General features: G+C 43.9%; 1 protein-coding gene across 1 annotated transcript; it reads right to left on the bottom strand.

Moving 5' to 3' along the window:
• Window positions 1-164: 164 nt before the first annotated feature.
• Window positions 165-19,652, bottom strand: OAZ2 (ornithine decarboxylase antizyme 2). Its single transcript, XM_066635441.1, is given in 6 exon segments — window positions 165-1,904; window positions 3,146-3,231; window positions 5,560-5,735; window positions 8,419-8,499; window positions 8,501-8,576; window positions 19,468-19,652. Coding segments are annotated over 6 exon segments (735 nt in total). The 3' UTR covers window positions 165-1,773.
• Between the last annotated feature and the right edge of the window lie 8,258 nt (window positions 19,653-27,910).

Here is a 27,910-nt window from a genome sequence, read left to right as displayed (position 1 = left end):
TCTTTGACTGCTAGATTGTTTTCCCCTATGGTTCAACTATTTGCCAGATAACACAGTATTTGTATGATTGCTAATTGCAATTGATATTAACTATCCCCTTAGTATATAATACAGTGCCCAAGCCAACATCATGGCCAGTGAGACCATATGACTGAAAGGGGAGGTTAGTGTCAATCTGTTTATTTGTGTACCACCACCTCTCCCATGCACTCAGATTTCCATACCCTCCATTTCAAGCAGTGTACCATAGGACAGCCAGGCCAGAAAGAACACGCAAATGAAAGTACTTACTAGTTACTTCTGAGGTACCATCCAGTAAGACAGACACCCAGAATCCAAGAAACAGCACAATTGAACATCAAGACAAAGAAAGTGACTGCTTAAGACAGCACACACATTACACAAAGTGATTCCTTCCTAAGCTGCATTTGGTTTCTTTGCTTTTTATAATAGCCATTTGGCTCAGGTTTAGAATGAGCACAAGAAGTGACAAATCAGCTACTAAGGGAAGGCTGTAAGTAATTTAGGGCAAAACTGTTCAAGGACAACAGCAGCAGCAACCAAGAAGGTTTCTAGGAATATGCATGTAATGAACACATTTGAAATAACATGCGGTTTAAGGGAAAATTAGCCCAATCTGTATCATTCAAAAAGAGGTCTTTGATGTAGGACAAGGGATGAGGGTTCAACAATGTAAACTGGTATGTACTTTTAGGAAGTGTCATAATGGTTAACAGCCTCAGCCTATTGTTTGTTCAGCATTAAGACTCACTGCATCAGCTGGGACATAATTCCTACTGCACACAAAATTGTATGTAGGCTAAAAATAACTGTGCGATCCAGCTGCTTACAAATGTTCCAGATTTCGTTACTAGAAGTTTGAAGGACAGGCTGGCTAAATGGGTGTTTTGCAGGGCTTTAGACAGATTTCTAACCTCAGGCTGCAGAAATTGGCCCCCAAATCCTCTAATGCCATGTTAAAGGACTATAATTAATTTTTTTGTCATCCTCCATGCTTCAGTCAGTACTTGTATCCACTCAATACATGCAACAGGAGAGAGTGCCTCTCCCAAGATCACCCACAAGCACATGTTCATGCAGTATGAAGCTATGCTCAGCTGTCTAAAAAGTAGGGCCAGCTTCACATATTTGTTTGAATGCCCTTTTTATTGAAAGCTGCACTAATGCAGAGTTAATATTCACCTAGTAAAAAGGCTAGAAGAGCACAAAAGCTTTTCAGAAATCCACACAGTGTTGGTTACCCCAGTGGTGCCATCTATGGTTTGCTCAACAGTGTTAAATGTTCTTCACATCTCTACACTCAAAGCATGCCCCTGCTTAAGAATCTTGAGTGAACATAAAAATATACAATTTAAAATGAAAGCCAAACAACCAACGGAACAAGAAGCCCAGCACTAATTTAAACAAGTCATGAGGTCAGTTCCCCTCTCCACCTACGGGCTCCTTGCCCACTGTGTGTCTGGTCAGCATTTCTCCACTAGGCTAACCGGCAGACCATAGAGCTGTATGAAAGGGCTCCATTTACCTTCCATTTAGTATTGTGCGATTGATTATATGTGCAGACTTTATATTATTCGCTAGGTAACACATTTCAATGGAAAAGTCAACTCAGAAGATATACAGGTCACTCTAACAATAAGAAATGCAGTTTCAGTCCAGAAGAATTTTGTTTTTCCTTTCCTCACAAGAGGAGTTTTAGCCCCCTCTCGTCCTTGAAGCATATCCAGATCCCACTGAGGTGCTGCACTGGGTCTAATCGTCATCGGAAGAGACCTGATCCAGGGGGTATACCATGAACAACACATCAGGTCGTGATGGGACACAGGGGTGGCCAGGCCTCACAATTTCAAAGCCCAAAAAACTGAACGTCTTCAGTAATGGAGCTGTAAAGACAGAGACTGTCAGCATCACATAGGCAGTTTGTTTACCCCCCCAGTGCAAATTCCACACATTTCATTGTATGCAAGAGGTCAAATTTCATCTTGCTTATCTTGTCCTAGCCCCTCACTCTCTATTGCTTTTCAAGTCCATGTTATGAACTAGTTCAAAGATTACCAAACAACAAACCCTCAGTGCCAATGTTACTAGTGAAAGTAATACTAATTTGGTGATAGTAGCAGCAAACCACCAACCATTTAATGTGTGCATTTAGACAGCAAATTCCCACATCAACTTTACATTTAATGCTGAAACAGAGCAGTACACCATCTGTTGGAGCTCTTGATGGCCCAGAGCCTGATCTTGTCTAATAAAGAAACCCACTTTCCTAGAACAGCTATCATCAGATTATGTATGTTTAATCAAGCCCCTCTGCTGCTTCTAGAGGATATAGATCACTAAAAGTCTGGTCCCAGAACCCAGTGAGGACTGAACCAGCTTTTCATCACAGAAAAGGGATTTGCAATTTTTTTAATGTCTCACCACTGTTCCAACATCAATCTCTGTATTAACAATTTAGTGGCCGTTAATTTAGAATCTTGCACACTTTACATATCTAAACTTCTTTGATTTAATCTAATATGTACACAAAGTGTACTATCCTAAAATCTGAAAGGGCAGGAGTGTTGAAATCTGCATTGGCCTAATGCCCACTCCCTTCAAAAGAATGAGCACTTGGGCATTCAGCAAAATAAAGTTGCCCCACAATTATGTAAATGTAGTAGAAGAAAGTGCCTTCCTTTCCAATTCCAACCAAAACTAGTGTGGCATACTGGCTAAGACACACTGAATTGCGAGTCCCCTTGTTCAAATCTAGCTTCTGCCACTCAACAGGTGACCTTTGCTAATCCACTCCCTCTGAGACTAAATCTTTCCGGCTGCGATATGGGGATAACATGTTTTACAGGGTCATTGTAAGGTCAACATCAAGATACTTTGTGAAGTAATTCACAGCTGCAAACTAGTATTAGTACTGAGATCTTGCATCATCCCACACACCAGTGAACTCTTATGTACATTCCAAGTGCCATCTGACTTTTTTACTCAGCAAAGCTGTTTGGCAATATTTGATTAGTGTCTCCTGACTTGGCATCAATTTCCACAGGATACAGAAGCAACCCCACAAAAGGCTACAGGTAACAGCTATTTTGCTTGCTCCTTTGAGGGGGAGGATTAAAGCACTTACCTCTGTCTTCTCTGCTTTTTCGGAAGCAAATAAAGACATAACTTGCTTTCATTTTTTCTTCAGCAAATTCCAACAGCGCTAATAATCTGCCAGGAAGGGAGAAGAGAGCACATTACACTCTGGATAACTTTCAGTTTATCACACTGGTCTTCAATTGATTGCTACTCCTTTTTTTGCTCCTGATTGTAAGGAAAGCAAGAATGCTAAGTGGAAAGCCTGCCTTCCTTCCCCTCCTCCCCCGAAATGGGGTGTGTCAAAGGTGATGGTCAGGAACAGAAATCTAAAATGGCTATAGCTGGGCACATCAGCAGCCACTGTGAAAATCCTGGCTGGGCCTCATGAAGAAGCAGCAGAGAGTTAGTGAGAAAACAGAAGAAATCACACACAGCTTCCCATGTTGATTCTAGAGTTATGAGGAGATTCCAAGTCTAGAACAATTAAAGACCACTGACTTACTATATCCAAGCCCTAGGAGGAGTTGTGATCCAAATCCATCAACTCATACCCTCTCATAAGTATTGCAAAGAGTTCTCTATCCCTAAGTTTAGCCCTATCTTTAAGTTTATCCCATTTCCCTGCCCCATATCTGTAACAAAATTTTTTTTAAAAGGTCTGCAAACTCACACTTGGACTGAAACTTCCAAAGCAGAGACAGACATCAGCAGGCAAATGTTCCTATGTACTCAAACCAGATCTTGGAATCCACATCACCACCCAAGTTGCACAGAGTTTTCAAAATCGCCCTTACTTTGTCTATATGCCAAGTGTCAGGGTTAGGATGCCCCCCCTGCCCTACCACTGTCTGGTCAACCGTCCCTCGCCACTGACCTGGCAAATTGCAGCTGAAAACAAGGTTTTAAATCAATGTCTAATTGAACACTGGCCACAGGATTGAAGAGCAGCAGCAGGCAGAGATTAACTTGGAAGGGATTTTGTTAATATGATAATGATCCATTTTAAACCTCCTCCCAAACTTATTTTAGCTAGCTAAAAATAATCAGTTATGCAATTGTACCTTAAGCCTTGCTGACAGCAGAAGTGCCATCATCAAAGAATGGTGGTACAGGAAAGGGATGCATGAGCTGAAACATTCATAAAAAGTGTGTGTGTGTTTATCTACACATATATACACAGTCCTGAATGTACTGGAACCCAAATTGGGGGAGCAGCATGTGTCAACCCACACACCTGCCTCCCCCAACAAAAGTAAACTCCAGTACTTAAACAGCCCTGACAAGGGACTGATAAACAAGACAACAAATTGTTGTCCTTCCACTCCAAAACAATGGGGAGGGGGTGGCACTAAAGATAGTGGTCTCCAAGCTCAAATCCCAGCCCCCAAATATCTCCGTGAGCAAAGGAAAACTGCATCCTCCAAATCAGGAGATAGTTTTCTTCCTCCTATGTCCCACCTTTCCCCTCCCCATCAGGCAGTCCGCAAGGCAGCTTAAAGTTGCTTTTCCCCTTACAATGGAAAACAAAACTAAAAAGGGGGGAGAGACTTATGCCCCTCTGGTTGCCTCCCCTCCTCACAGGGCAGTTGGTGTTTCTATGCAAGGGCCATAGTTTTGTTTAACCAGTACAAAAATAGCAAACCATGTGCAGAGGGAACCAATGCGAATGCTCTTTTGAATCTGGATTCGGAGTGATATGCCTGCATATACCTCCAAGGAAAGGAAGAAAGGAGGAGGAAGCCAATGACCAAACTTGAGCTATACCCTCAAAACTTTTATATCCTACAGGATATATTAAGCCATTGCTGCTCAGCGTTGCATATACGCAATGGGAACCATGTGTACACTTGTGGGCAGGGCAAAAATTGGTTAAAGTGCAGACATTAACTCACATGTGGCATACAGTCCATGAATTCAGCACTTGGGCAGCTCTGTTAGGAACCAATTACCTCAGTCACAAAACAGCGCCACCATGGCAGTAAGCAGGAGGAGTGAGGTGCTGCCTTAAGCGTAACTGAGGCAAATGAATCCTTAAGCAGCACCAGATAGGTGGGCAAGCTGAGTACACAGTGTACTGAAACTGCCCTCCTGGAAAAATTCTTACTACAACTATAGTGTTGAAAAATGACTTCACTTGCCAGCAGCAGGGAGAGGTTTGAAAGTATTGAAACCAAAGATTAGAATCTAAGACTTGCAAAAGTCTACTGATCAGTAATGACTGGGGATAGTTTCAGTTGGCATAGAATGGATTACATGCACACAGTTTGGGCTGCTTGGCATCACCCTTTGCCTTAGCAGCCATTGTAAGCACCATCACACTGGTTGTGCAACTGCTTTGACCCTTTTTATTAATGCACATCTCTGTTTATCTTAACTCATGAACAAATATGATATCTACTGGCCCATTCCCTTACTCAAAGAGAAATAAGTGTTTTTAAATTGAAGTTGCTGGATTCTTACCCTTCTTTACTCCCATCAGCTAATAAACCATCAGGGATTTCCACAAAAAGACTCTGATTGGATAGCACTGCATCCCAGGAGGAGATCTTCACTTCCGTAACTTTGTACTGGAAGTGGACAATGTGTGGTTTCCCATCATGCACTGGAAGATCTTGGTTAACAGTGAGCTTCTCATCCTTTGAGTTTTAGAAAAAGAACAGATTTTTTAAAATTTAAGTGTTCAATACAGGAAAGTTATGGAGACAAGCACATTCAGTCATTTTCTTCTCTATGCTGGCTGATATCAATGCTTCCATTTTATTTAAAAAGACAATAGCTAATATCCCCCCACTATTTAAAATTATTTGAAGTTTTCCTACTTTGAGTAGGTTTTAATAAGACATAGTATCTTATTAAGGGCAGCATTAAATGTCTCTACAGGCATTTTCCCCACCCCAGCAAATCTAGTGCTGTCTTCTGAAACTTGTGTCTCTGAGAACCTTCAAATCAGACATCTCGAACTGTTAGTCATCGTTGACAATTTCTGGCAAGTTAGCATTTTCAGAAAAAACCTGTTATGCTCTAAACCAGTGGGTGCCAAAATTGGATCTGGCTTCTGAAAAATGCCATCCTTGCACGCTGTGGTGCTTACTGTTCCACATGGCAGCCACTTATCTTTCCAGCCGATCACCCCAGAAACTTGCACCAGCAGCTTCTACCTGGAAATCCAGGTGCACAGCCTGTTGGGGCAACGGGCAATGGAAACAGCTGCCCAGCACATGTTTCTGGGGTGACTGACTGGAATGATAAGCAGCCGTGGTGTGAAATGATAAGCGCTGCACAGGGAAGACGTTTTCCAGACACAGCAGTCCCACAGTTTAGAGGTAGCTGCTCTAAACCAAAAGAATGCTCCTGGAAGAACCATCAGTCTTGTGACATTCAGTATTGTGCAGGGAACACTGTAAACTCTGGTTCATCACAAGTACAGGCATGTGCTCCAATAGCTGTACACTCTGGTCAAACCAGAAAGCATCGAGAACAGCTGTGCAGCAAGTACTTCTATCCATTTTTAAGAAACTTAGGCTGCAATCCTATGCACACTTACCTGGGAGTAAGTTCCACTGACTACAATGGGATTTACTTCTTAATAAACATGCCTAGGATTGGGCGGTAAGAAACAGTTCTTCCTGTCTCTTGTCCAGCTAACAGAATGTAGTCCAGCACAAGCCTCAAATAAGTACATTAAGACAGTGTACCAGGGACCGGTACCACATTTGTCCTGGAAATTTGCCTCATACCAGGCAGCCAATGGTTCACAGTCCGGCACCAGTCCACCACTTTGAGTTACAGTGCACTAAGAGTCAATCTCAATAAATGTTGTAGAAAAAAAAGATTCTAATGCAGAAGGCAAGCTCCAATAGGTGGAGAAGACAGAAATATTAGCAGTGCAAACAGATACAACCTATTTTAGGTTCTGGAGTTTAGTTGATGTTAGTCAAAGTTGCCCCCAGTCAATTGGTTCATTTTTTGAAAAATACGTACATTGCAGAGAACTACAGAAAACAGGCATCATCTCAGAAGAGGCATTTCCTCTTAATTTTATGGAAATGTATGCAGATTTATCAGTAAACTATTACTTAATTTGGATGACAGTCCTAATTTTTATCTGTATCCACGCTAACATGCTACAAAGATTACTGAAACAACAGTTTGAGTCCAGTCAGCTGCCCTCCTCACCATGCAAGTTCTCCTAAGCATCACACATTGAATAAAATGAGCCTCCAAGGACTGCACTGAACCTATACGAGCCACATTAAAAGAGGTGAGATTATGTAGGAGCCAGGCATGGACAAGTTGGAAGGGAATGCTTGCCTTCCCTGCATGGCAGTAGTGCCACAGGAGTCACCTGTAATCAAGACACTGCTCTACCTGGAAAGAGAGTTGCAGAGTAGTAGCAGCAGCCACTCCAAAAGAAGGTCAAGTCACACTAGCAGCATGCCCATACCAAGCATTTTAAGTCTTAAAGACCAAGACACCTACTGCTCCTTGGTAAAACCAAGAGCTTGATATAAACAGATTTGCTCTATGACAGAACTTCAACACAGTAGTTTCCCATTTTAATCCTTACCCACAGAGCACATCTGTGAACATGACTTTGTCTTCTGCTCCTTGAAAGGAGCAAGTAGAAATCCGGAAGTCAAGTGGAAGGAGTTTTCTAGCCATGCTTTTAAATTGGGATCCACAATACCAGATAAAAGCAGTAAATAGCTTTCAGTTCAAGATCAGCTGTGGTTACTTGGCCTTTGAGAACTAATCTCTGGGTGGCTCAGCAGCTGACAGCACTTCCAGTTTCTAATCTGTAGCACTGGAAAGGAACCCATTTGCCTTTTCCTGGCAGCAAAATGTTCAAAAACTTGTTATATGAGCTGATGCACAAGCTTCTAAGCGTTATGGAAACACAGAGCTCTGGGGAGAAGAGTGCTTGGCTGCTTATTCACAGCAACCCAGAGGGAGAATGAAACTAAGTGTTGTTTTCTACATTATATACACTTCAAATCGGTGCCAACCAACTTGGTATAGAGTGCCTTTCACCGGATTTCCCAGCTTGTTGATGTTATAAAAGCAAGCACAGTAACACTGAAAGGTGTTGAATAGATACCATAAAATCCCTTATTGAAAAGATATCCATAAAACTGCTAGATCAAAAAATAGGGAACACCAGAACATGCTTGATCTATATAGTGATGAGCTGGAATCTTTTGAAGTCAAAAATATCCATTATGTTCTCTTTTATTCTGAAATATAAACACATTCTCTCAAAAAAAGACATTGCCATTCCATCCACCAGAAACTGATTTCTAAATATTTAACTAGACTCACCTTATATATCAAAGCTGAGAGAGAAGGATCCCTGCCAACCCCTCGCCCACCGGGGATCTTCGACAGTGGGTGAGGGGCATCAGGAGCACCACAGAGGCCCTGGGACAATGTGCCTGCAGCACTGTAGTTGGGGGCAGTTACTCAAAGGCAAAATACTACTAGAAGAAAAAAGAAAATACACAGTTAGATCTGCAAGCCCTGCCAGATTTAGCTTGAGACCTAGAGAAAGCGTGCCAATCCACTTTGCACATTTTGGAACTGCAGCTCTCAGACAAAAGAGGCAGAGAATAGAATCCTGCTGAAAAAGACACAGCAAACTTTTCTATTGGCCAGAGTCCCAGATGACTGGAAACATAGGAACAGATGAGCACACGTTTTTCAATAAACAGCTAGAAATAACGTGACAGATTCTTGAAGGAGCAGGGTTAAGTTTCATGTTTTCAGGAAGAGCAAAGCAAGAGGGCTGGTGTTGCCAACCTTTTAAGAAATTATTTTAACAGTTGTGCAGTGCTGCCATGCACCATGAGTGTCCATCCATCCCCCCCCAAACCAATGCTTAGGCAGTTAACCTGGGACTTTCTACATACAAAGCAGGTGCTCTACCACTGGGTTATGAACTCCTCCATGATTGCAAACTCTCCTTGGTACTGCCTCTAATAAAGCCACAACCCAAGATCATCCAATATTCTGATATGCAATATAAATCTATGTGACAAAGCTAAAGCAGGACCATCCCAATCCTATGCTCCAGCTAAAATGGTAGCTGCTGCACTTCTCCTTGCACCTGCACAAACTAGCTAGTATCCAATCTTTCAGCTTATCTCACACTCAGCCTATTATGCAGGGGATGGACAGAGTGGATAGGGAGACGCTCTTTACACTCTCACATAATACCAGAACCAGGGGACATCCACTAAAATTGAATGTTGGGAGAGTTGGAACAGATAAGAGAAAATATTTCTTTACTCAGCGTGTGGTTGGTCTGTGGAACTCTTTGCCACAGGATGTGGTGATGGCGACTGGCCTGGACGCCTTTAAAAGGGGATTGGTCAAGTTTCTGGAGGAAAAATCCATTACGGGGTACAAGCCATGATGTGTATGCGCAACCTCCTGATTTTAGAAATGGGTTATGTCAGAATGCCAGATGCAAGGGAGGGCACCAGGATGAGGTCTCTTGTTATCTGGTGTGCTCCCTGGGGCATTTGGTGGGCCGCTGTGAGATACAGGAAGCTGGGCTAGATGGGCCTATGGCCTGATCCAGTGGGGCTGTTCTTATGTTCCTATCTTTGTGCATGGTCTCCCTTTCGCCAATACCAGGACAATCTTCACGTGTGTGCTTCTCCACATAAAAGAATGCAAGTCACAATTCACAGAGGTAGGGTGGACAAATTCAGACAGAATGTTCACTAAATAAGAATGACTGGCGAAGACAGAGGATAGCAATAAAACATTAAACATGAACATGAGGACTAAGCTCCAACATTTATTGCCTCTGATGTCCCATGATCAGACCTGCCCTGATCAGATTGCTCTTCCCTCCTGTGGGGGAAGGCAAGGCGTTCCCATGCTTTGGCTTAGGAAGAGGATCTGTCTGCAGAAGCATGTCAGGGGATGTCTTGTGTGGGCAGGTTAAGAGCTATGTGTAATCCTGCCAGGCATGCAAGAGAGTACAGGAAAGCACAACACTCATCTTACGGAGCTCTGCACTCATCTTCTGCTTTCAGCCATCAGGTTTTTCAAATTTTGGTTTTGCTCAGATGCAAGGTGGAAATGTCCAACTTGACACCAAGGATTGGATGCCAACAATATTATCCTTCCCATACAACACACACCCTATCTCAACTCATCTGAGCACCATCTAGTGTTACCATAGGTACAACTAGGTCGCACAAGTTCCTTGTGCAAACTATTGCAAGAGGGAGAACTTCTGGTTTCATCAGTACAGAAGACCTTAGCAATCTATCCAGCCCAACCACTTCTTGGGCTGAAGCCTTAGTATCTGAATAGCACTTTATTTAGCACAGTGATTCTGACAACAACCTTTTAAGATAGTTCAGTTTCATGAACACCATGTTACGGGGAGGGAGAAGGCAGAGCGGTTAAAAGAGTTGTTTAGTGGTTTAGTTCATGGAGTGGCCTTAGTGCTCTGAACCACACAACAAGTTTCTAATCTACATTTAATGCTTTTAATAGCTAAAATAAAAATATCTTAAAGATCCTGGAAGTACTCGTTACATACACATTCTATTCCCTAAACTTTTTAATTTCTTAAAATTTTCCTTTTTGTTGAAAAAAGGTTATTTCTTAAATCTTCCACACTGCATGCAGTAGGGAAGGTTAGTTTCTATCTGAAACTTCCCAAACTAGTTCCCACACTTATGCATTGAAGGAAGCTGCAAATACATTATGGCACCCAGAACACTAAGGTTCAGTGCATCTCAACTAGAAGAGGCATCTTCACATACTGACAATCATTTCCAATCCTAGAGCCTCATCTTCCTTGAACAGCAATTGCTATGAGTGGAGCAAAATGAAATTGACAGCATGCCCCATGTGAACTGAGAAGTCAAGTGACTTCTTTAGGACACACACATTTTTTGAGGAAGTGCTCTAATGCAGCTGTATCGAAGACATCTGCAACCAAGATTGTGTACATTAATTTGGTCTGTCTTCATCACCCATACTCACTGCAGCAATGAACTGACAAGGAGCTCTGCTTTCCTGCTGGTGTCTGTTGGGGACGAGTATGGCTGTGCATCACTTCCATTCCCCATTTAACCTCCCAATACGGCTGGCAGATGTGCTTGTTTTCTCCAGTCAACAATGCAGCATTATAGTTGGGGCATAAGCTTGAATAATCAAGTGCTGTGGTGCAAAAAAATCATGATTCCAACCTTGTCTACCCATGAAAAGCAGCTTATTCTTGAACACATGGTCTGATTAATAGCCGCAGATGTATGGTCCTATCTCTCCAACTCATGATGTACACATACGTGTGCGCGCGTGTGTTAACACCTCCTGCCATCTGAACAAGGACAGCTCTGTCCCAATCAAAAAAAGCTTACTTTTATGGCTTGTATGAACGATGCAAATCAAGAACAGTTGCAAGTGTTGCAAGATAGTCTGCAAACCATGGAGACATATAAAGGGCAAAGCAATGAAGCCCCACTCCCAGATGATTAGGGAACCCACCTAGCCCCTCTGCCTTCAAAGATTTCACCAGGTCATAGCCCCCACTCTTTCCAAGCCTGTCTTTACAATCCTAATGGTTAGAAAAAGTTAAACACTTGCACACACTATGAAACAGGTTGAATTAGGTGAAATTGTTTACCTAGTACCAATTTATGTACTCATACAGCATGAATTATACCACCCTTTGTAGCACTGTATAAATGAACCTGTCCAGAATTGCTATTTACTTACAGCAAACATCTCTCACTAATATACCGACATGGCATCTGCACATCAAATGGTGTAGTGTCTCACCAATTACAAGGCAAACTCCTCTTTGCAAGAGCACAGGAAACTCTCTGTCTAGTGGAAAATGACAGTGCACTTAAGAATGGCCCTGCTAGATCAGACCAAAAGTTTAATCCACCATCCTGTTCCACACAGTGGCCAACTAGATGCTCTGGACAGCCAGAAGCAGGACGTGTAGACAAATAACTTTCTCCTGCTGCTGTTTCTCAGGATATCGATATCTCTGAATCTGGAGGAAGCATGTAAGCATCAAGACTAGCAGCCATTAGGAAGAACAAAGGAAGCTGCCTTATAGAGAGGAGCCAACCCATTGGTTCTAGCTCAGCAGTGTGGACTCCATGTGGAACAGCAACAGCTCCCCAGGGTTTCAGACAGGAGCCTCTTTCCAGCCCTACATAAAGAGAATGGGGATTGAAGTCATTGATAAGACTTCACATTCTTCTGTGAATGTATATAATTCCCCTTTTAAAGCCATGCAGACTAGTAGCCTTAACTACATCTTGTGGCAGCAAGTTTCATGAACTACTGAACTGTAATTCACAGAAGAACACATTTGCCACTCTTAAGAGCAGAAATGGATGACAATTTTTTTTTTTTTTACAGAGAGTTGAAGGGGATATCAAACAGTCTGCTATCATTGTTCAAGGTTGGATATGTTCATCACTTTTATTATTACTTCTGGCAAAGGACAGTTAATAGTACTCCAGAAAATCCACAAAATGCATCTTTCCATCGCTGCAGAAGAAATTCGCATGTATTGTATGTGAAAGTGTGGTGTGGCAGAGCTAATTGTCTATCCAACTTGTTCCAACTGTCTAAAAACGGTACATGCTTCTTTAGTCCAAAACTGCACTGTGCTCGTCTGCCATTAGTTCAGCCTTTTTCACACCTCACAAAAATAAGAACAGACTACTTTGAACCTACAGCCTACTTTCACTGAGTTATTGTGTCTTAAAAAACAAAAGCAATTTCACACTCAAATAATGAAGGTGAAAGAAAGTCTACTATATTTAGATATATGGTTAAATTGATTCATCTCAAAGGGTGATTATAATCTGTTTTATTGCTTAATTAGGAAAAAAATTATTGCTGTTATAAAGAAGATATTTCATACCATACAACAAGAGAGGGAACAATTCCAAACCAAGCAAGCAGAGTAAATAACTTGGTCAGCAAGAACTGGTAAATTAGAGGCCTGACCCAACGACTACTCACATCATATTAACAAGAAATCATCAAGTAGTAGAAAACAGTATGCAGGGGAAACTGGACCATATGGGCAAAGGAGTTCAGTGATAAAGAAAAATTAAATAGCAAGTTCACAGGAGCTCCATACCTAATTTCAAATGACACAACCAGACTTTAGAAGTTTGTTCTGGCATATAGCCTCTTTCACAGGAGTTAATTACAGTACAGGGGAAAAACTGAACACAATAGTGGCAAGAAGTCTCCTTTGCAACCACTACTGAGAAATGGCCATCCATTACCTAATCAAGCCCTACCTGACAAAAAAACAAAAACAAAGCCCTATCCAAAGACAACACTGATCTGGTGCTGCAACAATAGCACTAGTTCTTTTCAAGATACTATCTGAATAACCTATTTTCATTCTTTACCCAGTGGGTGTCATGACACTCATTCCCTTACATCCAGGAAAGTATTTTTTAAAAAATACTTAAATTTTTGTTTTAAGCAGCCACTTGCCTAATAGTCTCTGGCATAGAAAAATCATTATGTACCAGGTCAAAAAACTTTTCAGGGTCCACAAAAAAATCCTGATATATGTGAGCAAGTCGACTAATAATTTTAGGATTCATTTCTAAGGTTTTATTTATGCTTTTTTAAGAACCTCCTGTACTTCTACAATAATGCTAAGGATTGCTATTAAAACAGTATAGTGGAAAAATTTCTCCACCTAATCAAGTATTACCAGGAAAAAAAACCTAGGTGACCAATAAAACACTGTAAAGATGAGATCCAGAGACACCAGGATGCCACAGAGTTTCATGTGGAATGGCAAGCAATGGCTGGATAGCTAAGTTACATAAGAGATGCAATTATATTAACTTCACAAGCTCCAATTTGTTTTTTGACAATTAGTGCCTGCTAAAGTCCAGGATGGATGTTGGTTTCACGTAAATGTTCACTGGAATATTTTTTATTTACTTAAAGTAAATAAGTAAAGATGAGAATAAATTCTGCCTGTCTTGCAGTTTCTTCAAGAACAGCTGGCATCAGGAACCTGAAATTATGCCTGCATTTATAAAATTGATTCATAGTCTCAGGAGGGCCTCATTCTCCTGCAGTACAGTGTAGACATTCCAAGTGGTCATTATAAGTTCATGCTCATATGTTTCAGAATGAGCCCACTACAGCAGACTGCCGAACATTTCCTTATTTGATGTTGAGAAGAAAATAAAGTATTTGATGTTGAAGCAGAATAGAAAATTACACAAGTTTTCTTGCCTACAAATGCCAGATCCACACTGCCTATAAGGTAAGTACAGAGCACATATGTAACCGACACCATCGAGTTGATTTTAAATAATCTGGACTTATATTTTTTCTACAGATTCCATTCCTACAGCCATGTATTTTGAAACACGCATATTTGCCTAAGCCTATAGGTAAAAACTTGTTTTTAGTAATCAACCAAGTTCTCAAAGGAGGAAAAAAGTTATGCTGCTAGGCAAAACACACCAGAATGCACAAAAGCTTTCTTTCCATGTTGTAACTGGTTTTTGCACCAAGCATATTGTTAGAAATAAGTTATCTAAAATTAGTAAGATCTCATGCTTTGGAGAGTTTAACACAAGCAAGACAGATTGTTCATAAACTCAAGCGAACATTAAGAGGATCTCTCTAACTCACATACAACCCTTCCATGGCTGACTTGATTTCTAGACCTCCGTATGGATGGAATTACTTCACTGTTTACATAACACTAAAGGCCTTGAGTGGATTTTAGAAACATCCTGATGAGTGTCTCATGTACATACACTCATGATCAGGTTTAACAATTAATCAGAGCCCCATACACCAGTCTTCAGTATGCTGCCAATAATACTAAGCTAAAATAACAAGAGGACTGCTGTTGGGTGCCGTTTTTGAAAACTCAGCTATACGTGTATCTTGAAGCACAGCTAAGAACAGTTTCCCTTGAACGGCTGTAAACAAAGGGCCTTCCTGTTTTGCAAACTATTGAGATTTTCCAAGTGTGCATCTAAACTTTTGTCAGCTCAAGTGGCAATCCAACTTGTAAACATGTAGGTGTAGAACAAACTTTTTCATACCCAATTCCAAATCAACACTAAGTAAAAAATGAACTGCAATTCTGAGAATGCTGTTCCCACACATTTTACTGAGCCTGATCTTCAAAGTCTGAACCAGTGCTTAACACATTTCTGCCCAGCATACAGGTGTACACATTTGATCCCTGTTGCGTATATGCAACGTTGGGCAGAAATGGCTTAAAGAAACTGCCTGGCACACCATTCATAAAGGAATATTCCCAGATTCACTCCTCTGAACATCATTTTTAACCCAAGAAAAAGTACACCCTACCATTAAATTACTGTTACTTTACTCACTCTAAACAAACATTCTTGGGGTACCTGCCTGGTATAAAGATAAATATTAACAGTGTCTTTGGCAAAATATAGATTTTGGTCATATATAAACAATCATCTTTTAACGTAACGGAGTATAAGTAGTTGTATCGCAGTTTGGAAAAGGGCTAGTATCTGGACTGAAGCCAGGAAAATATGATCAAGGGGGGCCCAGGTTCAAAATCTGGCCTGCCATCCAGCTCACTGAGGGGCTTTTGGCAAGACTCAGGCTAAGCTTTCTTAGAGGATAGTTGTAAAAGTAAGTGAGAATGATAATGCTCTGTAAACAGAAAAATGTTGTTTAAATAATAAATTTGTTTCAGTCTCAGCTGTATAGAAAGCACCTTTAAACCTTCTTACAAAATGGCAGCAAACCTGCCTTCTGCCCATCATTCCCCCCCCCCTAAACTGGTATATCAGAAGGTTCATCTAGTATGTTGTAGGTTGTCGAGGAGAAGTACAGTGAACAACAGAAGATTCAGCACCAACCTTCAATTCAGAATTTTAGAACTCATGGTGAAGATCAACCTTACAACTCCAATTTCTGTAGTTTTAATTGTTTTTAATTCATGAGGCAAGCTGTTTTGGACACTTTTGTTGGACAGGGTAAGGCAGGATAGAAATACTTTAAACAAATACTGTAAATATAATCTACAATTTCACTGATACACAAGAAACAGGTTTGCAAGAGGGGCAGAGAACAGTGTGCATTCTTTTTATTTTGAAAATCATTCTATAAACCCACATTCCAACAGAGAGCATCTCATGAATTAGTGCAAGAGAGAGCACACCCCCTTCTAATTAAGGGTGCTGTTTTCATGGCAAAGTAGTCACCTGGTTTCTCAGAACTATGAGGGCTGATTTTCATTATGGTGGACACCACAATTTTCCAACCCAGATTGTAGTTGTCCTGCATTTTTATGCCCACAGCGCATATGTTATACAAGTCCTCCAATGGGAGTTAGAATCATAGGTCATTTCACCGTTGCTCAACCCACTTGAAGCTAATGGTAGAGCTAATTGCTATGTGAATGTTATGGTGGAACTTTTACATTATCATTTCACACAGACAAAAAGCAAGGGAAAAATAACCATTATCTAGGCAAGGAACAGTATCACAGACTGATTCTGGTTTTCAGAACTAGTCCTCATCCTCCTAACACTGAACAAGCACACTAAACAGTGCACGTACTGTATAACATCTGTCATCTACCCTATTACAGTGGACTCCTGCTTTACAGTGGGTTCACTTTTCAATCAAATCACTTTACAACGGACTCACCATAGTAAAACAAGGTTCACTCTACGAGGAGCTGTTCACTTTATGATGGGCTCACGATTGCTGCAAACAAAACTTTGTTGACAGATAAGTCAGTGATGTGAATGCAAGCGTTTCAGCCACAAGCAATGTTTTTAACATCATGGCTGTTTGTCTGGAGGAAAGGGTATAGCTGATGTGAACACTAATGCAAATACAAGTCTTTCTAGATAGCATCTCAGCTGGTAGCAGTGCTTTTAACATCATGGCTGTGTGTACTGAAGAAAACCACCTTATAATTTGTGCTTTATAATTATAGCATTGTGTAAACTAATAACTATGGACCCTAAAGAGTGCAGTAGGCACTTTTTGAATCACCATTTAAAGAAGGAAATAGCTGAGTTATGTGGCAGAAACATTAAAATCTGAGATCTTGGAAGAAATTATCAAAAACAATGCGCTATTTGGCTCATATTACAAAATATTCACAATACAGTGGTGTCTCTGGAATGGATTACTGACAAAGTGGGAGTCTAATATATGGCTATCTATACATTTAGAAAACATTTTGAGTATTTTCTTTTTGCAGCATAATAAGCATCAAATATGCATTTATTATAACATACCTGAAGTGGGGGGAGAGAAAGTTAGTATTCCATCACTCCCACATATTTAACAACTCAATTACAGAACCACAACTAGACTATGGTATAGTCTATAGCTATATAGGGCATACATACATAGTGTGAACAACCCCAAGAGCATTTCCCTGTAACTGATTTCCGCATCAGCACTCTATCCAAGACAGGAGACCCAGAGGAACCTACTGGGCCTTCTGAAGCTCTCCGGCAGAGTTGCATCACAGCTCTATGTCTATTTACTGAGAGATAATCCCAAAGTGCACATGATCACAGCCTTACCCTTGCACTGCCCCAGAGTTGCTTCTTCATTAAGCAGGTCCAGCAAATAGTCTGGAAGCACCTGATGCTTCAAACTGAAGCCAAGCAAGTGCAGATCCGATCTACCTCCCTGGATAGGAGACCACTGGGAAGTCTATACTATATAAACAAAGGTATCATAATTTAAACACACGCACACATTATCATCATACCACTCATGCATATCATACTTTGTACTTTACTATGGAGCTTTGTAAGCCACCTTGGGCATTTGCTTTGGCATGGGAAAGGCAGGATATAAATTTCTCTAATAATAACTGCTAACCCCTGCTAACTGGGTAAGAGGCACTTTTTCAAGTGGGTGCTCCTCTTTAACTTAGCAGGTAGAGAGTAACTGGCCCTCCTCACCCCATCACTGTCTCTTCTAGTGGCTTTCTGCTGGTGTTCTTTCACATCTTTTGCAAGCCCTTTTGGGACAGGAAGCCAGTAGTTATTTGATTTTTCTCTGTAAACCGCTTTGTGAACTGTTTTGTTGAAAAGCAGTATATAAATACTGTTAATATAATTACTAATAATTATTGCAAAAATGGTGCTTTTAGGAACATCATACATACTATGCCAATACCTAGTTGATACTTGGGTCTCAGGCTGAGACTTGTAAACTGGTGTTGAGCAATTGATACAATTGTTTCATGTAATTTGGGTAATAATAATAATACACCCACCTCTGAAATAAGGGCCCTGCTCCACACACCTTCCCCCCCAGAAAAATAGGCTTCCAGCTGTCAAATGGGAATGAAGACATCAAAGACAAAAGGTGTGAAAAGAGAAAGTAGTTTTGGGAACCTCTATGGAATGTATCCATTTGCAAAGATATTGGTGGGGGGCAAGGTGGAAGAGAAAATAAAGGGGGGGGAAGAAAAAAATCCCTTCTCCAAGTCCTACCATGGACTGTTCCCTTCACCACCTCTTCCCTTCCCTGCCACACACCTCAGGATAGGCATACAGAGCTGCAGAGGCAAGTCCCCCCTCTTCTCTCTCTCGACCCCTCCCCCCACGTTATTGTGAGTCCCCCTCCCCCTTGTTTGTGCAATACACGTGACCCGTGGTGGTGCAGAAGCCAGGCACACATGCACTGGTGGTGGTGGTGGTGCCCACAACAAGGTGAGAGCCCCGGGGTGGCACTGGCTCTCCCTCAGTCGCCCCCCCAAAAACCTCAACTCCTCCTCAGCCCCCCCCCCGCTGGCGCTGGCACTGGCACTGGCTCTCCCTCCCTCAGCCCCAGCCACCCCCCAGCCTCAGATCCTGCTCCTGGCTGGCACTAGGTCCTTTCCCTCCCCCAGCCTCAGCCACCACCCCCCCAGCCACAGACCCTCCCCTGGCTGGCACTGGCTCTCCCTCTTCCTCCTTCAGCCTCAGCCCCAGCCCCCCCGCCTCAGTCCCTCCCCCTGGCTGGAACTGGCTCTTGCTCCCTCAGCCCCAGCCACCCCCTCAGCCACCCCCTAGCCCCAGACGCTCCCCCTGGCTGACACTGGGTCTCCCTCTCTCTCTCTCTCCCTCCCTCCGCCTCACCAGCCCCAGCCGCTGGCTGGCTGGCACGGAGTCTCCCCCATCCTCATCCCCCCCTCAGCCCAAGCCCCTCCCCGTGGCTGGCTGACAGGCGCTGGCTCCCCGGCCCTTCCCCCGCAGCTCGCCCTCGCGCCCCCTCCCCCAGAGCCTCCTTTGTGCGTCATCCGGGTCTTTGCGGGGGCTAGGAGAGGCAGACCTGCCCGGCGACCACCCTGAGGGGCGAAGAGGCCAGTACCTGTCCTGGGTGTTTATCATCCTCGGGGCTCGGCAGGACGGGCGGGGTCGGGAGGAGGCGCTCGCGCTCGGCCTCTCGCAGCTCCTCCCTTGGCGAGCGCCGCTCTCACTCACGGACCGACCGGCCGTCTCCCTCCGCCGCGAGCGCGAGCCTCTGCGCCCCGCCCTCCCGTCACTCATCTGCATGGCCACGCCCACCCGCCGCCGGGCTGTCTGGGAAACGGGCGCTCGAAACAAAGGAGGGGGGAGGGGCGGCCGCGGAGCTCCCCTCGGTCCCGCCTTCCAGGGCTCGGACTGCGCCTGCGCGAGAGGCCAGTAGGCGGAGTTCGCCTGTCCTCTTGCTTTGGAATCCGGCGGACGGCACGTGGCCCGCAACGGGGTGCGGTTGCGGAGCGCCGCCGCCAGAGGGCGCTGCGCTGCGCTTCCTTACCCTCCAGTGGCTTCTACCAGGTGGCGCTTCGCACGGTCCTGGGCTGAGCCTTTACTTGTGAGTAGAGCAGCCTTGACTATGATGGGTCTTACTTCTGAGTAGATGTGCCTAGGATGGGGCTCTTAAGGCTGCCATCCTATCCACACTTACATGGGAGTAAGGCCCATTGACTATAATGGGACTTACTTCTGAGTAGACACACCTAGGCTTGGGCTCTGAGGCTGCCATCCTATCCACACTTGTTTTCGCAAGGAAAACTACAAGTGTCCATTTTTTTCTTTTTTATATGTTTTTATATGTTTGGCTGCCAGTAAGTGAAAAATCACCTCCCATCCCCAGCAGCAGCACAATCATGGGAATCATACTGCTACCTTCCCCCCTCCCTGCCCCTTAAAGAGGCAGGAACAAGTGCTTCCCTGGCTGGTGGGTCACAACCCACCAGTTTTGGGAACCCCTGTTCTAGTACAAGGTGGGCTGCAGAGAGGCTGAAACAGCTCTGTACCTCCAGGCCTGTGCCAACAGTTTTGTCTAGTTGACTGCCTTCCTGCACATTTTTACTAATGGCAGTAGCACAGCTGGAGGGGGGTAAAACGGTAAGTGCCACAGACACATAATGCACCATGTAAGTGGCCTCTCTCACTCGATGTGAGCCACAGTGATGGCAATGCTCAGGAGACCTTTTTGGTTTGGTGAGCACCTGCGAGTTGCTGTTGTTGCCTGAAATGGCTCCAGTGCCAAGTGGAAGGGGCTGCTTACACGGTGCATTTCAGTGCCTGCAGTACTTACTGTTTTGCCCTCCCAATTACACTACAAACAGAGCTGTTTGCTTCCTGCCTGTATTTCTAGCCCAGATTCCTTTCCTTCTTTAGGGGCTGTCATATTAGCCAACTTACCTATTCTCTGGGCAAAAAGAAAAATTCTCTGTACTCACTACAGGAAGTCACAGTCAAATTGAAGTCCCAGTTTAAAAGAAGCCTGTTACTGTCCTCCCTGCCCCCACTTCTCATTTAATGTCAGGATCAGAGGAAGAGCTCTATTTATACGACTCAGGAAAAACAAAACCAGCCTTTCCCACAGTGACTGCTCCTCCAACTGACTGTAACCCTGGGGGAAGTTGGAATGTACTACATATTATTTTTAGGATTCACATGGGAAAAAGCCTTTATAGTTTCACGTCCAATTCCAGGGAAGTAAGAAATGGCGTCCAATAAAAAATGTTCACTTGATGCCAGCCATGAAGGCACATGGCACATTTCCATACCCTCCAACCTTTACAGCTGCCAATAGAGAAACATTTAACACCCCCTCTTCTTAAAAGGGAGAACACAGCACTGTACAGTGCTGAAAGCTCTGATCTGTCTGCTGTTTCACCATTAATGAACACTACAGCACCTTGTATCTTCACTATTAGTAACAGTGAAGATATTTGGTCTTTGGCTTAAAAATATGCTGGAACAGTGTTTCTCAAACTGTAGGTTGGAACACCACTAGGTGAGTCATGAGCCAATTTCAGGTGGTTCACATGGCACTTGCTCAGCCACCATTGAAAATACAGAGCTGAAAATACAGGGTACAGACCTGCTGGGCAGGGTGGACTCCCAGTGGGACAGAGGCATGGTGCTTTGTCCTGAAGAGGTGGGAAGATGGGATGCTGGAAAGGGGGGAGAGCTGTGTGATCCGAGGAAGGTCCACGTCTGTGTTCTGCTTTGACTTCCGAACTGGAATGCTTTGAATTTCAAGCTATGCAAAATAACAGCAGGAGCATGCTGTGTAATGGGACCTTTGGCTAATCGCGGCTTAGGTTTGAAACCGAAATAGATGTTGTCAGTTCTGTCCATGACATCACTTCTGAGTTAATGACGTCACTTCCAATGGATCCCAATAGATTGCCATTCTAAAAACTTGGTCCCAGTGCTAAAAAGTTTGCAAACCACTGTACTAGAAATACCTAAATGTTCTACAATGTAGGCTAGTCATACATTGCGTTTTTGAGAGAAGGTCTTACCTGTGTGATTATACGTGTTTAATTTAAAAATGAACTTGAGGACTAGATCCCCTCTAGGTACAGAACAGGGCACCAGGCTGTGCTGGGCCCTCTGACAAGGCAATGACCTTGGTCCTGGCACATGCGTGGCCTCCCCTTGACAGTGCCACTCCGGTCTCTAGTTTATCTGGTGGCTGGCCCTGAATAATAGCAGAGAACCAAAAGACTTGGGAGAAGGAAGAAAGTAGTGGAGGGGACTAGAGGGCTTATAAGGAAGGCAGAAATGGCAGCCAAATGAGGCTTTTGGTATGTGGCACTGATGTTTAAATTGTTTCCACCCTGAGCATATAGTTTAAGTTATTCAATGAACTTGTGGCTTTGGTGAAACCAAATCGGTTTCCCTCTCAGCAGGTGGATTTAAGTGCAATTATCCTTTTGGGCAAGGACATCCTTACAGTCAAGGCAGGTAATTCTTTCCAACCTATTTTCTGTGTTATCACTCATTTCTTGATCTTAGCAAAACATCAGGTGCTCCAAAACATCAGGTGCACCTCCATCAGGTGCTTCAGGACCCCAAGTCATGCTGACAGACCTTCAGGCCCTGTACGTAGGTTTGCCTGCAGTTCCATTACACCTTCTGCACCCGTTGGCAACTGAGCAAAAAGATTACATGGCAGTGGTTTTGGAATGCTGAGACTAGAGCCTGGATCACCATAACAGCCCCATCTCCCCTTCAGACTCCAGTACTCTGGATGATGGGAATGGAAGTGAATGAAGCCAGTAAGTTGAATGGAGGTGAAAGAAGCCAGCTAAACAGTTGGACTCTCTTTGGCTGCAGCTGTGAGCTGAGTGCACTGGCCAGCTGCCTGGAGGAGGCAGCAGCACATACAAGAGGGCTGTCTTGGGGATGTTGTTACTCCTCATTCCAACAACAGCGCAGCTCTTCTCCCTCAGTCCCCTCCTCCATTGTAATTTCCGAGAGTCTCTTCCAATGGCCTGGCATCCCCCCAAGAGCTGCAGAAACAGGAAGGGCAACAGGCCGTGGGAACAGATCCTGTGAGACAGCTCCCTGCAGTGGCCAGGGCCAGCTGCTTCCCCTGCCACCCCCTTTTCCCCAGGCCCCATTCAGCACGGAAATCAGAGACAATATGCCAGGGCTGAGCCAAATGCCAGGAGCTCAAACAGACGCAAACAAACACATATGCTGTGCACCCTGGTTTGTGCTCTTGTGCATGGCATGCTCCAATACCATGCACGTTTCTATTCCGTATGTGAGTGCACCAAATGTGTTATTAGTGAGTGCACCAAATGTGTACTCATTGTCAGTCACATCCCATGCCAGTTTTCAGTGCACAAGGCAGCCCGTTTGCCAAAAATGACCCATTGCGCCAGCATCTTGCTTTTCTCTCAGATGGACAGATGGCAAAGGCTAACCTCATGGCACTTTGGGGTCACTACAGGCTTTGTCCCTATATCAGTGGGATCTGCCTTGGCACGGGAGTTTTCTTCTCCATTTTTCAAGAGTTGGCAGTTTTGTGACACCACCAGGCCCATTCCCCACCTCATCACATCACCAGGTGTGCCTCTGGATACATCTGACCTATCGACCCTATATATGCGCCATTCATGCAGATCTACCCACAGTGTGTAGCATGTTTTCATATGCAGTTTGATTTTAGAATGTGGACCAACTTAACAGTAGCCTGTGTCCTGGCACTTAAAAGTTAGCAGTTTGGCAAAAGGATCACTAATTCCATTCAGATGCCAACCTGAGGTGCCCCTGGAAGGATCCACAAGGCTTTTTGGGTGCACTGTACAGAAGTTTTACTCTTTGCTACAAGCTAGATATTTGGACTGCATATCCTAGGAAGCTGTAGAAGAAAAAAAGTTCACATTACTGTACTTAGGTCTCAGCTAACAATACAGGTGGATTAATGAACTAGTGGTGACCTTAGACAACTCCAGTGCCAGTGATTCATCAGTATGCTTGAAAGACAACTAGCTGAGGTCTCAGGCAGCCATCAGCTAGTAAGCAGAGTTAGATGTGGTTGTTGTGTGGATGGGTGACCACTTAATAATCCAATATAAGCTGGCTGCCCTGAATTCCACCATGGGAAAAAGGTGGGATAGAACTCTAACAATAAGTCATTTAAAGCTCAGTTGAGTCTAGATACTGGTGTGGCTACTTTCATCGAATAGACTTCATCTTACAACCCCTGGCCTTGCTGCTTCACCCTGCACTTGCCCCCTATGCCTGATCTTGTGAATATCACGTGTGGTGAACCACCTGGAGTGTTGCTTAGCTATGAAGTGTTCCTGGGCTCCTCAGTAACTCCACCCATTCATCTTACAGCCCAGTCCTACCCACTTTCCTGAGAGTAAGCCCCATTGACTCTAATGAGACTTATAGAATTCTTTGAAAAGGTCAACAGGCATGTGGGTGCGGGAGAACCGGTAGACATTATATATCTGGACTTTCAGAAGGCATTCACCACGGTCCCTCACCAAAGGCTACTGAGAAATCTCCACAGTCAGGGATTTAGAGGGCAGGTCCTCTCCTGGATTGAGAGCTGGTTGAAGAGCAGGAAACAGAGAGTGGGTGTCAATGGGCAATTTTCACAATGGAGAGAGGTGAAAAGCAGTGTGCCCCAAGGAAATGTCCTGGGACCAGTGCTTTTCAACCTCTTCATAAACGACCTGGAGACAGGGTTGAGCAGTGAGGTGGCTAAGTTTGCAGACGACACCAAACTTTTCCGAGTGGTGAAGACCAGAAGTGATTGTGAGGCACTCCAGCAGGCTCTCTCCAGACTGGCAGAATGGGCAGCAAAATGGCAGATGTGTTTCAGTGTAAGTAAGTGTAAGGTCATGCACATTGGGGCAAAAAATCAAAACTTTAGATATAGGCTGATGGGTTCTGAGCTGTTTGTGACAGATCAGGAGAGAGATCTTGGGGTGGTGGTGGACAGGTCGATGCAAGTGTCGACCCAGTGTGCGGCGGCAGTAAAGAAGGCCAATTCTATGCTTGGGATCATTAGAAAAGGTATTGAGAACAAAACGGCTAATATTATAATGCCGTTGTACAAATCAATGGTAAGGCTGCACCTGGAGTATTGTGTCCAGTTCTGGTCGCTGCATCTCAATAAAGACATAGTGGAAATGGAAAAGTGTAGTAAATATAGAATATACAGGCGCTGGGCTTTAAGATGCTTTAGCAGTATTTGGCAATAATGACGCAGGCACACCTGCGTCTGAACAAGAGCACACTCTTGGCCTTGATGATACGCTGAGTGTCTTCACCCAGAGCCTGTAAACACAGAATGTTATAGAGAATCATATCTAGGAATGTGTTTGTGGTTAAGCTAGAACTAGCTAGTAAGCAGCTATTATGAAGCAAGGTAGCATCCTTGTGGAAATTTCCCAACTACGTAACCTTATATCACGTGTTTTGAGACTTAATAAAAAGCTGGGTCAGGAGCTGGGAGACTTCACTTCACTTCACCCTTGATTTCTTTTCTTGCTCCTGCTTCCAACCTCTCTGAAACCTGTCTCTGTTGTCTAATTCTTGCCATGGCTTCTCTGCCACATCAACACAGCATCTCAGGCTGCTCCTCAAGTAGCACCAAAATGCTACAGAAAAGGTGCAAAAGAGAACGACTAAGATGATTACTGGGCTGGGGCACCTTCCTTATGAGGAAAGGCTACGGCATTTGGGCCTCTTCAGCCTAGAAAAGAGACACCTGAGGGGGGACGTGGTTGAGACATACAAAATTATGCAGGGGATGGACAGAGTGGATAGGGAGATGCTCTTTACACTCTCACATAACACCAGAACCAAGGGACATCCACTAAAATTGAGTGTTGGGAGAGTTAGAACGGACAAAAGAAAATATTTCTTTACTCAGCGTGTGGTTGGTCTGTGGAACTCGTTGCCACAGGATGTGATGAGTTTCTGGAGGAAAAATCCATTACGGGTTATGATGTGTATGTGCAACCTCCTGATTTTAGAAATGGGCTATGTCAGAATGCCAGATGCAAGGGAGGGCACCAGGATGAGGTCTCTTGTTATCTGGTGTGCTCCCTGGGGCATTTGGTGGGCCTCTGTGAGATACAGGAAGCTGGACTAGATGGGCCTATGGCCTGATCCAGTGGGGACGTTCTTATGTTCTTAGACATGCATAGGATTGGGCTGTAAGTCATTGGCCTGGAAGGGCTAGAGCTGGGAAGAACCCATATCTGAAACTTGGGAGAGCTACTGCTAGTCTGTGGAGACATTCTTGAGCTAGATGGACCAAAGGCCTGTCTCACTAGACCAGGCGTCTTTCCTTAGTGCCTGTGTTTTTTGTGTGTCATCCCATGCTCAGGATGAGAGAAACAATCTGTAGGCCACAAGGTGGCAGCACAGGCCTTTGCAACATAAAAGCTAATCTTGTGAGGATTTAAGGCTGCTGCATAGGATACAAGGATACTCTTGTGAAGTGAAGAGAAACAGATGAGCAGTTGAACGCCCACCATTTCTTATGACTGCACCGCAAGGAAGGTGTGCTCCAGGTTTTGGGGCCTTAGACAAGAAAATAGCACACTTCTTTCATGCCATAGGAAGTGTGTGCGTGCACCAGTGACCCCACTCCCCCATAGTACCTGGGCAACAGTCTTCCTTCACCATCTCTACTGTAGTTACTGGTTGTAACTACACAGTTACTAAGAGGAATCATGTCCAGCCATCTCTTCCCTTTGGTAAATCTCTTCACTGCTGCAGCTGGCTTAGCAGGCACTAGTGGGGAGCCACAACAGTAGGATTTGTAAAATGGCACTGGAGAAGAACAACCCACTTGTGCCATTGCCCCCCAATCATTGCCTGGTATGTGTCTCCATCAGGGATGTGCGGTGCATGGGTGGCAGGTGAGGCAGAACTGCTTACACCCAAGGAGGCTCTCCTTACCCCTGAGGAGGGTCTCCTTATATCTGCTTTCTCAGATGTAAGGAGAGCCTCCTCAGGTGTAAGCAGGTGGGGCAGCTGTGGTGTTTTTCCATGGATGATGATGGGGCCGCCCCTACACTGCACATCCCTGATCTCTATGAGCCTGGTTTACTGGACAGTGGGGAGAGGCTGTGGCAACCTTGATAAATAAAACTGCCTACGGTGTCATGGGGTTGGGCAAGTTGCCTTTTCCTTTAATAGGTTGCCTACAGAAGGGCTCCCCCCTCTTGTAACTTTCCGGCGAGGCCTGAAGACCCTTCTGTTTAGACAAGCCTTCTGAGTTCCTGGCCTTTTAAACATCCTTTTAACGTCTCTTAACATTTTTTAACATCTGTTCACAGGCATGATCCTTTTCTAATTTGCTGCCCTATGCTCTTACCTGATTAGTTTTTATCTGACTACTGTTTTTATGGTATGTTATGTTTTTATCTGCTTTTAAATTATGTTTTTAACTTGTTTTATAAGCCGCCTTGAGTCCCTTTGGGGGAGAAAGGCGGGGTAAAAATAAAGAATAATAATAATAATAGGTTGTAAGCTGGTTGCTAGGCAGAAGACCTGAGATTGTCCAGGGGTAGTTCATTAGTAATAAAACCTGGGTGCGGGTTCACAGAGAAAGAACAGGAGTACAGTAGGAGGAAGGAAGCTGGGGTTTGCAGTCCTTGTGCTAGAGTGTTAGAAGGAGTGTTATGTGAGTTTGTGGCCTGTAACATTGATAGCTCTTAGTCTTCTGTTAGGTAAGCTAGCTAACTTTTCTTATTTTGACATGCTATTGTAAATGCATGTACTAATGTTTATGGAGCAACTAGAGCGCCCTTAAACACTAACACTAATTTTGCAGATTAAGTGCAACACATTTTATTGACCAAGGGAATGTACTTCAAAAGAACCTTTTGAAGGTGCTTGTGGTATTATAAACAGACTACGTTATCCTTGGGGGTTAGGTTGATGAGGTTGGTGGCAGAGGATGTGGGTTGCATCCTGCCAGGGTTTGGGAATTCTCCCTGATTCCTTGGGTGATAATTGTGACATATGGTGAGGGATATTGCAAGGAA

Source organism: Tiliqua scincoides, chromosome 8, assembly GCF_035046505.1.
Source record: "Tiliqua scincoides isolate rTilSci1 chromosome 8, rTilSci1.hap2, whole genome shotgun sequence".
In the NCBI taxonomy this organism is placed as follows: domain Eukaryota; kingdom Metazoa; phylum Chordata; class Lepidosauria; order Squamata; family Scincidae; genus Tiliqua; species Tiliqua scincoides.
The sequence above is the reverse complement of the archived record's forward strand: the minus strand, read 5'-3'. Positions and strand labels throughout refer to the sequence as shown.